This window comes from Suillus paluster (genome assembly GCF_016628075.1).
Source record: "Suillus paluster strain FC165 chromosome Unknown EDB91scaffold_611, whole genome shotgun sequence".
NCBI classification, from domain to species: domain Eukaryota; kingdom Fungi; phylum Basidiomycota; class Agaricomycetes; order Boletales; family Suillaceae; genus Suillus; species Suillus paluster.
Window position 1 is genome coordinate 1 of NW_024538171.1, and position 12305 is coordinate 12305.

A 12305-nucleotide genomic window follows, 5' to 3' on the forward strand; every position below is an offset into this window, starting at 1 on the left:
GATGTCTATACTGGTCTATAGTGCTGTGATAGCTTGCCATAGACTGTATAGAGCTGTGGTGTGCTATTGGGGCTATATAGAGGATGGTCCTCTATATAGAGATATAGTTTTTCCTGATGGTGAGTATATGCTACATTGTAAGACTCATACTTACTACACAATATAGCGAGACAGCCAGTGTTACGCCAAAGTATAACGCAGGTAAACAATCAACCAATAAGACCAAAGGTCTGTTGATACGTTCTAGACAACTGTCTAAAGAATGTCCAAGTTCAAATAAGACTAAGTACCAAAGAGGTAACTTAGAACCAAGTCAGAATGATCAGAGGAAAACCAGTGTAGGTTAAGCTGAAGAATCAGCGTCACCTAGCCAGGGTTTATATAGTACACAGGGTACAGGGCATTACGTAATAATAGGTAATGATCAGTAAGCTACATGTGTAAGCAATGAGGCGTCTGAGTCATACCGAACTAAATATAGACTGATAAGAGTCGTGCATAGTCAGCGTGGATCAAGGGAAAGAAGAAAAGAAGTTCATAGAACAACACAGCCGTAACAGCCAGCTCCTCCCCATAAAAATGTTGCACTAGCCACAGCGCTGTTTGATGATGAGGAGTGTCCTCCGAGTCATGTCAAGAAAACATCCACAGCTCCACTCCCTCGACCTGTAAAACTGAAGCCTTGTCCTGAGCCCCAACCTCCAGCTGAGTCCAGTGACGAAGATCCCGTACCAGTGGTACTACCTTCGACATGCCTGACATCAAAGAAGATTTGAACCAACCTACCTAGGCCTCCGATCAAGCCACCGGATGATGATGATCAGCGCTCCCCTCTTCTGTTGCATCCTGCGAAGAAAAAACCACCAATTGAAAAAAAAACATGCACCGTCGACCCACACTCCCTGAATCTGATGAGGACAATGTTGAGGAACATGCATCATCGCCTTCTACACCCCCAGTGAAGAAGACTCCATCTCACTCTCAGACTACCAAGCGCCATCAAGCTATACTCTCTGAGGATGATGAGGAACGTACACCATCGTCTTCCCCACCCCCAGTGAAGAAGATTCAATCCGACTCTCCTCTACCCCCACTTACCGAGGATGAAGATAACAAGCCCTCCCCTCTGCCACTACCGAAGCCTATGAAACAGGCAAAGAACATAGCACCTCACACTGCTGTCACTCCCTCCCCTCAGCCTGCTGCAAAAAAGGTCAGTTTGAAGTTGAAACTTCCCCCTGCTAATACATTCATTAAGGACGAGGAAATCTCTCCCGACGCACCAGTGGCACCGAAGAAGAAAGGGAAAAAGACTTCTACCAAAGCCACCAAACAAAACCCTTCTCATGGCAAGAAACGAACGAACAGCTTCTAGTTCTCCATCCGTCTTTCCGCATTCATTATCCAACCTTCGTACCATTATGCTTTACACATTAGTTTCTGATCATACTCATATTCTGCCTTGTTTTTGCTCACACTTATCACTGCTGATCGTTCTTCAGACTTGATTGTATTTTAGTATCATACTGGAGCTAATAGATTGGCCTGGATGGCCTTGCAATGTACTACCTGGCTCATTAGTCCGTGCATGCACCTTAAGTCTTAATGAGCCTCTTAAGCCTTGATAACCTTCTCAAGCCTTGCATGACTACAATTGCTTCTCCTTCATACAAGGCTAGTGTTACATTTCTGGATGGGAGTATTTCCATTCATAGTGCTGTGAGCCTTGTGCAATCCGCCAGGCCTACAGCTACCTCGTATGGCCTTGTTAGGCCAGTCAAGGCTTCATAAGACCTGGGCGGTTTTGCTGATGTTACACCAATGGAAGAGCGTTAGCAATTATATCTCAATGCATGCGTAGAAGAATCCAGGAAGACCCGCAAAATGCCTGACATGGCATGATAGAAGAGCTGGCTTGTAGCCTATAGCCTATAAGACTATCAAGTTCTTTCAGAAACAATTTCAAATATGGTACCATGATGTGAGTCCACAAAGACGCCTGCCAAGGCTTGGCTTGTCTAGGACTACCAAATAGTTATGGTTGATTCATGCTGTCTCTTTGATGAGCCGTGGTGAGCTTCGCCCAGTCAAATTCTCTGCGGTTTCCTGCAAACACCTGTCCAAGTCTGCCTTCCCCTTGGAGTGTTAGAGTTTGGGATTCCACCCTTCGTTATCGTTCATTGTTCGGATAGTCCCAACTACGTATATATACCTATGTCATAGACCACCCTCTCCTTGTCGTCTCCCGCCATGTCATAGACACACAATACAGCATTGTTCTCCAGCTTCAACACGGAGGTCTTTGTCAGAGAGAAATGTCTAATTGTTTCAAATCTCTGCAAAGGACTACACTTACCGGGTGGCCAGTGGGTTCAGCGAGTTATGTGGAATTAGGGTTCCGCACGGGTAACACACCAACCCGTCAACACCACGGTGTCTCTGAACACCGTGGGTACATTAGCAAGAAGAGTGTATTAATGACAACCAAATAAATACTACTACTTTTCCTCGTCATCCTCTTCAGCCTCAACTTCATTTCACTTCCGTTTTCGACTCTTTACAGAGGCTAGAAGGTCTTCCATCATCAGAAGATCACTTCTGCCCCAGGCTCCGAGGCAGAGAAAAGCACCAATTGTTGATGGTGTGAGCCAGTTGCAAGTAAAATGAAGGAGCTGCTGGCCCTGCAAGAAGACACATTCAACTGCTTGATGTTGCTGAGTGAGATAATAAGTACTGATTGATTGAAAGAGGATTTGAGGGTGGCATACCTGGGATGGAGAGATAGTCTAATGCCATCTGATGCAGTGTTGGATAAGTATGGCAGTTGTTTTGCCCAGATTTCTCGTAAACTCTTCATGAACAAGCTGCTCGGCAGTATTGATCCACTCTTTCTCCCAGGATTGCTCACAGAAGTACTCAAGCTTCAGGCCAGGATGTAGGTAAAGCTGTCTTACACTTCCATGCACCACATGGGAAAAAATGACACAAGCAGCCATTGTGGTATTGGACTGTAACATCAGCTGAAAAGAAGCTATAGATAGATGACCACCAAGTCTTCTGGAGAGTGTCTGTATCATCGCCCAATCAGATATGCAAAAATCAATGGAATGCAACACACCGAGATCTGCAGCAGAATCAGGATCAGGATTGGATGCACCTGCCATTGCTTTGTCATTGTCACTGGCCAGAGAATCAGTACTTGATTGTGTGAGATCAACAGTGTCTGTGGGTTTCGATCAAGCAGACCGAGACACAAATGACTGTTTGACTTTCTTCAAGGGGCAGGTCAGAGCCTTAGCACCCTTTGCAATGGCCTTTTTGAGTGACTTGGCCTTATTGGAGATGGATGACGAGATAGACTTAGATGATGAGTGTGACTGGGTAGACAAGGCATCAGATGCCTTCTTTGCGAGCTTGGTTTTCATGGAGAGACAATTTGGTAGACTTACTAGTCTCGAGTTTTTGCCTTGGCTTTATGGTAGTGACTCGAGCTCCTCTGTAGCAAAGTGTCAGCTTGATAAATTGCTAGAATAATTTACAGGGGCATGAAAGACATGACAGAAATTAATATAGCATTGGGTTGTGATCCTCAAGCACTCAGAGTAAGCCGACACAGAGAATTATAGCACAGGTGTTCAGTGGCTGTCAAGGTTCCCGATTTGGTAAGTCATACCTGTCAAACACTGCCAACCCGCGGTAAAGGGTTGCGGTATGGTTGCGGGTATGAATATCCAACCATCACAAAAATTGCATGACCAAGACATGGTAATATATGGTTATATTTTTGGTGCCTACAATGTCAGCAGTGTCAGGTCCAGGGCCCAGTATATCTTGCAATACTAGGGAACTGAAAAATCCGATGGACAAGTGCTTGTACATCGTAGATGAGGACGCAACTTAGTGTTTCATATAGTTATTGCAGAGATTGTTGGACATTAACAGTCAACCAGATAGCGAAGACATTGCATGGTATTGTCTGCAGTAATGAGAGTACAAAGTATTGCTATGCGACGGAATGTAGGGAAACTTGAATCATAGCTATCCAGATACCGTGTCAGTATCTGTAAAGTACACTAGGCAGCCGGGGAGCATGAGTACAAAATGTTCAACTTCATCAGTGGGTAGAGAGTAATGTAACATGAAGCACCAGAACATGAGAGCATGAAAATGAAAGCATGGAGGAGAGCAGATAAAGACCTGAGAGCAATGCATGTTGAGAATGCCAGAATGCTATGAATCAAAGTAGAGGTCAATGTCAGTTACAGTTTACAATATAATAAAGACATACCTTAGAAGAAAGCACCTACTTATGGTGGTGTGTTTGCCATTTGGGACATTGAGCGAGTTCAGATGGCTGCTCATCATCTGATTCCACAATGTGCTTCATTTTCCCGCAGCCTTGGCTGTGATCTTTGTCTTCTTCCCAGCTAACTTCCCTTTCTTATTGGTACTGACTTCGGGTATCTCATCTTCATCCTCCTGTGTTAACTCACTTAGTTCAGGTGAAAAAGGAACAGTAGGGCCTTTCTTGCGTGGGGATGTATGACGAGGTGGAGTTGGAGAATGAGGATGACGGGGTGGAGTGGCTTTCTTGTGTGGGGATGTACGATGGGGTGGAGTTGGAGAACAAGGACAATGAGGTGGAGTCAGGGAATGATGAGGTGGAGTTGGGGAACAGGGACGAGGAGGAGTTGGGGAACAAGGGTGACAAGGTGGTGAAAGGACTGCAGCAGTGTCAGGTGCCGTGGGAGCAGCCCATTTAGGCGGAATTGGACAGGGTCAGATACGCTTGTGAGGGGAAGGAGAACACATACGAGGAGTAGGAGAATGTCTGCGGGGAACAGGAGAGTGCCTACCATGCGCAGGAGTAGGAGAACGTCCTTGGGGAGTAAAAGACCATCTACGAGGCACAGGAGAATGGATCTGAGGTGCAGGGGAATGAGCACAAGGATAATAAGAATGGCCAAGAGGAGAATGAGAATGATCATGAGAACTAGTACGAGGAGTGGGAGAACTTGGAGAATGATGAACACGATCTCGACCTGAACTCTTGGCTGCACTAGCGTGAGCAGACATCTGTGCCCTCATCTTGGCCAAGCTATCCATTGGCGCAGAGGAGCTCCCGCTAGAATCATTAGTAGAAGCTTGGTCCTGTATCTCAACACTGCCTTCCCGCCTATTTTCATTCTTGAACAATTTCCTTGCAGAAACGCTCAGCATCATGATCAAGAAAATAAAAATCATGTACCTGTTCCACCATTTTAGGAGACCGTCCACCCAATCCTTATCTTCGCATTCTCAGAGAAAGTCAATAATGTTCTGGTAGAACTCTCAATAGCTGAACTTCCCATCGACTTCAGCCCACTTATTCTTGCTGCTGATTCTGAAGCGAGCCTCAATAGTAACAATTGTGAGATAAATCTGTCTAGTACACAAAAGCACTTACCTGAACACAAGCATATGCGATATGTTCTGGTTGGACTATGGTCATGTCGTGCAATGAAGCATTGCAGGAGCGTGTTGCACATGAGTCTTCGCCTAAAGCAGTAGATGTGAATCTTAGTATCTGCACTACTCCCTTATGTGCCCAGCATCCTATGGCGAATCAGACCACAGGCCCATGTACAGTCTTGAACTAGTGCAGTAGAGTGAATCTATGGCGACTATAAAGGCTTTCAGAAATGCCCAGGTATGTCTCTATCCCCCTCCGCGTCCTCTATTTACCTATCTACATGGAAGACCTCATCTGTTTAGGGTGCATGAAAGTTTTCCCATCTCAAAAGCGCTTGAGTGGTCATGAGGCCCAGTGTGAAGCCAACAAACTTCCTGATGCTGACGGCTACAAGAGTCAGCATTACCTCGAGAAGGGACGTAAGAAGCGCGGGAAGAAGAGAGCTTGAGATGAGACTAGGTCTCCAGAACGCAGGCAAAGGAACACCTCTCCCGAAGCTGACGTGCAGATGGACCTGGGTGATGACTATGTCAACACTGAGGTAATTTTCATTCGATGTACTTGATTTGTAGTATGCTGATACAATAATCATGTAGTATGGGGATACTGCAGGACCCTTGGGATATATTCCAGAAGTGGAACCTCCAGTGCCTACCCCAGATGCACCTGCTGTTGTCTCTGCCCATTCTGGGCAGTGAATATGTATACCTACATGCTACATTGACTATATCCCAGGCTCAGCAACTCACCTCGCTCACATGCCCCCAACCAATTGTCAGGAGGCGGACGACCCTCTAATCAACCTATCAAGGTTCAGCCTGAGCAACCACAGGCACCAGATAGTCCTGCCTCCAAAGACATTCCTCATCAGCCCCCCCCTCATCCCATACCAAACAGCCCCTGATGCAATGGGGCTTTTCCATATCTACTCTGCATGTCCCACCCTGATACCAAAGGGAGATGCAGGTCTCGATTGTAGTCGTCGATGCTCCTACCCTGGATCATGATCCTAATATTAGGAGTTCTCAGATCACTACTGGGCTTCCTTCTTCAGAGATTGGGCCTGATAATGTTTTCTCTCCTTTCAGTAGCCCAACAGCGGGGCTCCTCATGTGCTGGCAGTACTCTGGAGTTAATTCCAAGTTGAATGCTGAGATGAAGCACCTCACCAGAAATTTCCTCAATAACGATGAGTACAGGAGAGAGGATGCACAGATTTATGACAATGTACGCAAGAAAAGGCTTATCAGTGCCTATCTCAAGGATTCATCTAACCCCTTCCACGCTGAAAATGGCTGGCACGAGTCTACGGTCCAAATCCGCCTGCTGAAGGAGAAGATGAAGTGGGCATCAGAGGATGAAACACCTGTGCTCGAGATACCTGGTGTCTACCACCGCTCACTCACTGATGTCATTACATTGGTCTTCCAGGATAGTATCACCTCCACCTTTCACATGACACCCTTCCAACAGCGATGGAAGGTGTCAGAGGAATGCACCATCAATGTCTATTCTGAGGCATACTCATCTCCTGCTTTCTCAGAAGCTTATGAGGAGGTCAACTCTCTCCCTAGGGAACCTGATGACAACCTTGAACGTGTTGTTGCCTCCCTCATGATGTGGTCAGACACCACACATCTTACAAACTTTGGTGATGCCTCACTTTGGCTGTTTTACTTGTTCTTTGGCAATCAGTCTAAATACATGAGAGGGAAACTGACAGCATCTGCATGCCACCATGTGGTGTACATCCCCTCTGTAAGTCCTGTCTTATAATGTGTTGTCGGATACTCATTTTAACAGATCCCTAGTGATTTTCAAGATACTTATTTCAATATTTTCGGCGATGCATCCTCAACCGACGTTTATACACATTGTAAATGGGAGCTTATGCAGGCCATCTGGGCACTACTACTTGACGAAGAGTTCATGCATGCCTACAAATATGGTAGTGTCATTCAATGTGGAGACGGGATCACATGGCGCATATTTCCCAGGTTCTTTAGTTACTCTGCTGATTACCCTGAAAAGTAGGTTTCATGATTGACCTTCATATCAGATTGTGGTATCTAATTTTAGTTCTACTATCAGGATCCTACTTGCATGTATCAAATTCCTTGGTGAGTGCCCATGTCCATGGTGCCTCATCAAGAAATCTGATATCCCTAGGATGGGCACCAAACTTGATATGAAACGTTGTGAGAGGACTCAGCGGACTGACAATGAATGACGACGGTGTCATGTCAAACAAGCTTGAGCATTGATGTTCAAGCAGGGAGCTAGTATCAATAGCCAGCACATTCAGAATATCTTGAATGAAGAGTCACTGGTCCCTACTTGGGTAAGTCATTCCTCACAAGATATCAGTTTCAAGGTTGATTTTTTGGTAGAATGCCTTCTCTGAGCGCCTCGCAAAATATTTCTTCAATTTCTTTGTCTTATTTGTAGTTGACCTACTGCACGAATTTGAACTTGGGGTTTGGAAGGCTATATTTACTCATCTCATGCGTGTCCTTTTCGCAGCAGGTGGCACTGCAGTCCAGGAGCTGAACTGGAGGTATGTACTTAGGCATTACGGTCATACTTATTCTCATGTGGCTTTCTACAGATATCGAAGAGTACCTACCTTTGGACAGGGAACCATCCGTCACTTCCACAACAATGCATCGGCAATGAAGTGTCTTGCAGCGCGAGACTTTGAGGATCTCCTGCAGGTAAGTTCAGATTTATCTCATTTACTTTTCATTTATTGAATTCTATTGTAAACTAGTGTGCTCTTCCTGTCTTTTGAAGGAATCCTCATCAATGAGGAATCAGAGGACAAGGAAAAGGCCATCCATAACAAGGTAATATTAGACCTCCTCTTCAACCTCGCAGCATGGCATGCATATGCCAAACTCTGCCTGCCATACCAACGACACCCTTGCATTTTTTGATTCAGCAACTGTTGCTCTGGGTCAGTCCATTCGCAAATTTCAGCGCACCGTGTGCAAACATTATCACACAACAGAACTTCCGTGCGGGCACGCTGCCTGTGGACAACATCAGGCTGTGCTAGCCTCAAAGCAACCAGGACCATCACATACTGTCTCTGGTCTGAAGGTGAAGAGATTGAATTCGAACACCTACAAATACCATGTGCTCGCTGACTACCCTAACACCATCCAAGAAAGAGGTACAACAAATGCTTTAACTCGCAGTTGGTACGTACTGGTTTATTTCATCTAATGTTGTCTTCTAACCTGCCCCCAGGGAGAGCTTGAGCACCGCCTGTCAAAGCACCGGTATCCACGAACATCCAAGAAAAAGGACCAAACGACATGCAGTATGACTTCCCAGGATGTGATTGAACGCTTGGTCAAGAAAGTTATTGCTGCACATGAAACTATCATTATGCAGAAGGCCAATCCCAGACCAAATGTTATGACCAACGTCCCTTAACCTAACTAGTAGGTGTTTGGAGATCAATCACACCACAGGACTCAGTCAAAGAGGGTAAAGCGAAGATGATATTGAGAGGAACGTCTAGGCCCTACGATAATGTAGAAATGAGGAGGTTAAGTCTAAGGAGTACTACTGACTACTACCTAGACTATATACTACTATTGGGGCGGAGCTATCTGAGTATGAAAGGTATGTGATATAACTATATGCAGTCATAACATTGCACCTAGGGTATAGGGCGTCTTATCAACCAATCAACTACAAGAAGAGAAGGGTAAAGGGTTCATAGGGCCAAGGGTATCGGTGATTAAGCAGGGTTCTCAGGGACTGCTTCTATTCAGGGTGGACGGAGATTAAGAAGGGTGTGAGAGAGTTCTGTGTCAAGAAGTCTCGAGCGGGTAATTAAGGATCTCGATAAGAGATGGATCTGGGGATCTAGATCTAAGGATCTAGATAGGATCTGGATCTGGAGATGTATCGGGTACGATCGGATCTGAGGGTTCTCCAGGGTCTTCGGTAATGAACATGCTTCTCTATGAGCGATGCTTCTGTGATAGGGATCTAGGGTTTAGCTGTGACTGTGCAACAGGTTCTAATGTAAGGGGTTCGGTGAATGACAGAGGTAACTCTTAACATGTCATGAGAAGTGAAGGTGTGCGATGTGAAGAGATGATGACTTCTTCGAGAAGTAGCTCGTAGAGGACTCTCGGTTATGGTTCGATCATAGAGGCGTATAGATGCTTATGATGTAACCCGTTTGCCTAATCGTAGGACTTCTAAGGATATGATGAGTTCGGTTATCTAGGGTTATGGATATAGATGGATGACGTCGATGTAGTATAGATGTGATGTAAAGATAGTGATCATTAATCGGTTATCCATCTTATCTTATCAGGGATCTATCTAATCTAATCTTATCGGATAAGGTGACTTAGGGTTCGATAATCGAAATTTAGATGCAGTTGGTAACATTCATGACACCAAAGTGTCTCCACACTGCCCCCACAGATCATTACTATATCACCAAGCATTCTTGTGAAAGCTTTGATCTCACAGCTTGGTTAGTTGATTTGGCAGATGATCCAGCAGTTGAGGTATGTCGTTTTGTATATACATTTCACTTGGGTTTCATTGCATTTTTCAGAACTTTATCCCTCGCCTCAAAGACCATTTGCTTGCCTGCCTCCGTGGGCTCACATATAATGGTGATGAATATGAGTTTTCGGATGAAGACCATGACTCTGTCCTCATTGGCGAGAACAAGCTATTCCAGCATAGCACGTTGCGCATCAACTACACGACATACGATCTATGACACAAACAAGACACAATCAATCCTTGAACTTGTGCTGATGTCATGGTACTCGCAGAAGAGGACAAGCGTACACATCCTTACTGGTACAACCACATTATCAGAATATTTCATGTCAACGTAGGGTATCGCGAGGACGAGGAGTCACACTATTCACAACCAAGACGCATGGATGTCTTATTTGTTTGTTGGTTCAGACACGACAGATCACCTGCCAGCTTTGCTGCTAAACGCCTACAGCACTTGGAATTCTTTGACCAAGACAGTCTTGGGGAAGCATTTGGATTCCTGGACCCTGACTCTGTCATCCACAGGGTACACATCATCCCTGCATTTGCCTACAGTCGCACTGACACACTCCTTGGACCGTCCTTTGTCCACAAAGAGGAAGAACTTGATACAGACTGGCGCTATTACTATGTAAACATGTATGTGCTTACTTTTTTCTTGTTATATTTCTCATTGTAGTATCTACAGGTTCATTGATCGCGACATATTCATGAGGTTTCGTGGGGGTGGAATTGGTCACAAGGCCATGCAGGACTGGGATGAGTTCCTCCAAGGTGGCAAAACTGAATCAAGTGCACATGAAGACTCCGAGATGTGAGGGGATGAGTCGGATTTGGAAGATGAAGGTGATATGGAAGACTTGGAGATGCGGGACGAGGAGGGCACTGATGAAGAAGATGGCATTGATGAGGAAGAGGGTGCTGACGGTGCTGATGAGGAAGAGGGTGCTGACGACAATGTTGATATAGGTCAGGATGATGATGACGACAGAGTTTTGGCTGATGAGGGTGAGGAACTTGACGATGACCTACTTGCAGAGGAGGGCTATGGCACACTTTAACTTAACATTTTGTTTACACTCACTTAATTTTGTCGGTCAATGTGGGCAATACATTGTATATGTCATGTAGATACATGTACTACATAGTAATCCTATCTTGATAGCATGCAGTAAGGTTCAATGTCATTGCGAGATGTTTTCTATCACGTCTGGCTGTTGCCGAGATGGTCTGACAGTGACGTGTCAATTGTTTGTGGCACACAACAGTCTAAATCAGGTAATATCTCACTTCTGCAAATTTTGTGATGACAACCGTACCCGTACCCGCCAAACCCGTCAGCAAAGAAACCGCGGTGTTACCCATACCCGTGCGTTTCCCTATGTGGAATTAGCTCGGCCTTTTTCCTCACGGAGTCGGGCATTCGCTCGGGATGGACGTACACGATGTCCCGAGTGCAAGTAAACCAGTCAACAACACGACTATTCCACAAAGACAACGTCGAACACCCCAATTTTACACGTACTTGCGGCTCCGGTTGCCCCTCGCAGAGGGCATGGTTGTGGTAAGTCCGAATCTTGCGTGGATTCTTCACCTGCTTACTTCGATAGACTATTGAGCTGGTGATCTACTTCCATGAACATCTACTCGAAGTTATAGAGGAGTCCGATGAATATGTGGATCACGGCTTGTTTACCGCGAAATAGGCGGTATCCGCATCGAAGATTCAAATGGGTGCGAGAAACCTCACTAAGGTTAGGAGTGATATGGAATGGCTGAAGTTAGTGGGGAATATTCACTAGCGAGAGTGACAATCGTCGGGAAAATGGCTGATGCTGAATATTGAACATCTAACAAGAGTTTCTAGAGATTCCATGCTTTTATTGGGTGACTCAGATTTCCGCGACGACTCCAATATTGTCCATGCTACTCACCAGTATGTACTTTTCTCCTCCCTTGCTTTCGGATTCACATTTCTCAGACTCCAAGAACACTCGATATCATACTGATATCGAGGTCGGCATCCCACTGCAACATTCAAATTATCCTCGGTAAGAATATTTTTTTCCGCCATACACTCGGGATTCACAGCTCCGAGTCGTGCTTCTTCGATTCATCCATGAGGCAAGATGGCTTCGAGCCGTTCATCCAGTATGGTACTGGCTCCATGGACGACTCCGTCTCCTAAGATGTCATCCACATAGGTGACTCTATCCATAGGCAGGACTTCGCAGATGCCACAGACGAGCCTGATATCACCTTCGCCTTCAGCAAGTATTTCCAACGTGATTACGAGCGGAATAGTTCC

General features: G+C 45.5%; 6 protein-coding genes across 6 annotated transcripts; 3 read left to right on the forward strand and 3 right to left on the reverse strand.

The window, feature by feature from the left end:
• Positions 1-880: 880 nt before the first annotated feature.
• EDB91DRAFT_1259052 (uncharacterized protein) lies at positions 881-1375 on the forward strand (the record flags this gene model as incomplete). The annotated part of the gene is made up of 1 exon (XM_041324368.1): positions 881-1375. The coding sequence occupies one exon, from the start codon at positions 881-883 to the stop codon at positions 1373-1375; it is 495 nt and encodes a 164-aa protein (XP_041168349.1).
• Positions 1376-2537: 1162 nt separating this feature from the next.
• On the reverse strand, positions 2538-2814 carry EDB91DRAFT_1067126 (uncharacterized protein; the record flags this gene model as incomplete). Its single annotated transcript, XM_041314830.1, has 2 exons — positions 2538-2704; positions 2769-2814. Coding segments are annotated over 2 exons (213 nt in total), but the record flags the coding sequence as incomplete, so codon positions are not given.
• Positions 2815-3031: 217 nt separating this feature from the next.
• Positions 3032-3425, reverse strand: EDB91DRAFT_1259053 (uncharacterized protein; the record flags this gene model as incomplete). The annotated part of the gene is made up of 3 exons (XM_041324369.1): positions 3032-3057; positions 3119-3180; positions 3247-3425. The coding sequence occupies 3 exons, from the start codon at positions 3423-3425 to the stop codon at positions 3032-3034; spliced, it is 267 nt and encodes an 88-aa protein (XP_041168351.1).
• Positions 3426-4383: 958 nt separating this feature from the next.
• Positions 4384-5223, reverse strand: EDB91DRAFT_1259054 (uncharacterized protein; the record flags this gene model as incomplete). The annotated part of the gene is made up of 2 exons (XM_041324370.1): positions 4384-4724; positions 4815-5223. 2 exons carry the CDS (start codon positions 5221-5223, stop codon positions 4384-4386), a joined length of 750 nt encoding a protein of 249 aa, XP_041168352.1.
• Positions 5224-5681: 458 nt separating this feature from the next.
• On the forward strand, positions 5682-6356 carry EDB91DRAFT_1259055 (uncharacterized protein; the record flags this gene model as incomplete). Its single annotated transcript, XM_041324371.1, has 4 exons — positions 5682-5871; positions 5920-5993; positions 6049-6146; positions 6188-6356. The coding sequence occupies 4 exons, from the start codon at positions 5682-5684 to the stop codon at positions 6354-6356; spliced, it is 531 nt and encodes a 176-aa protein (XP_041168353.1).
• A 4947-nt stretch (positions 6357-11303) lies between these two features.
• On the forward strand, positions 11304-12185 carry EDB91DRAFT_1090438 (uncharacterized protein; the record flags this gene model as incomplete). Its single annotated transcript, XM_041316641.1, has 6 exons — positions 11304-11366; positions 11391-11561; positions 11608-11673; positions 11704-11777; positions 11856-11933; positions 12089-12185. 6 exons carry the CDS (start codon positions 11304-11306, stop codon positions 12183-12185), a joined length of 549 nt encoding a protein of 182 aa, XP_041168354.1.
• Positions 12186-12305: the final 120 nt, after the last annotated feature.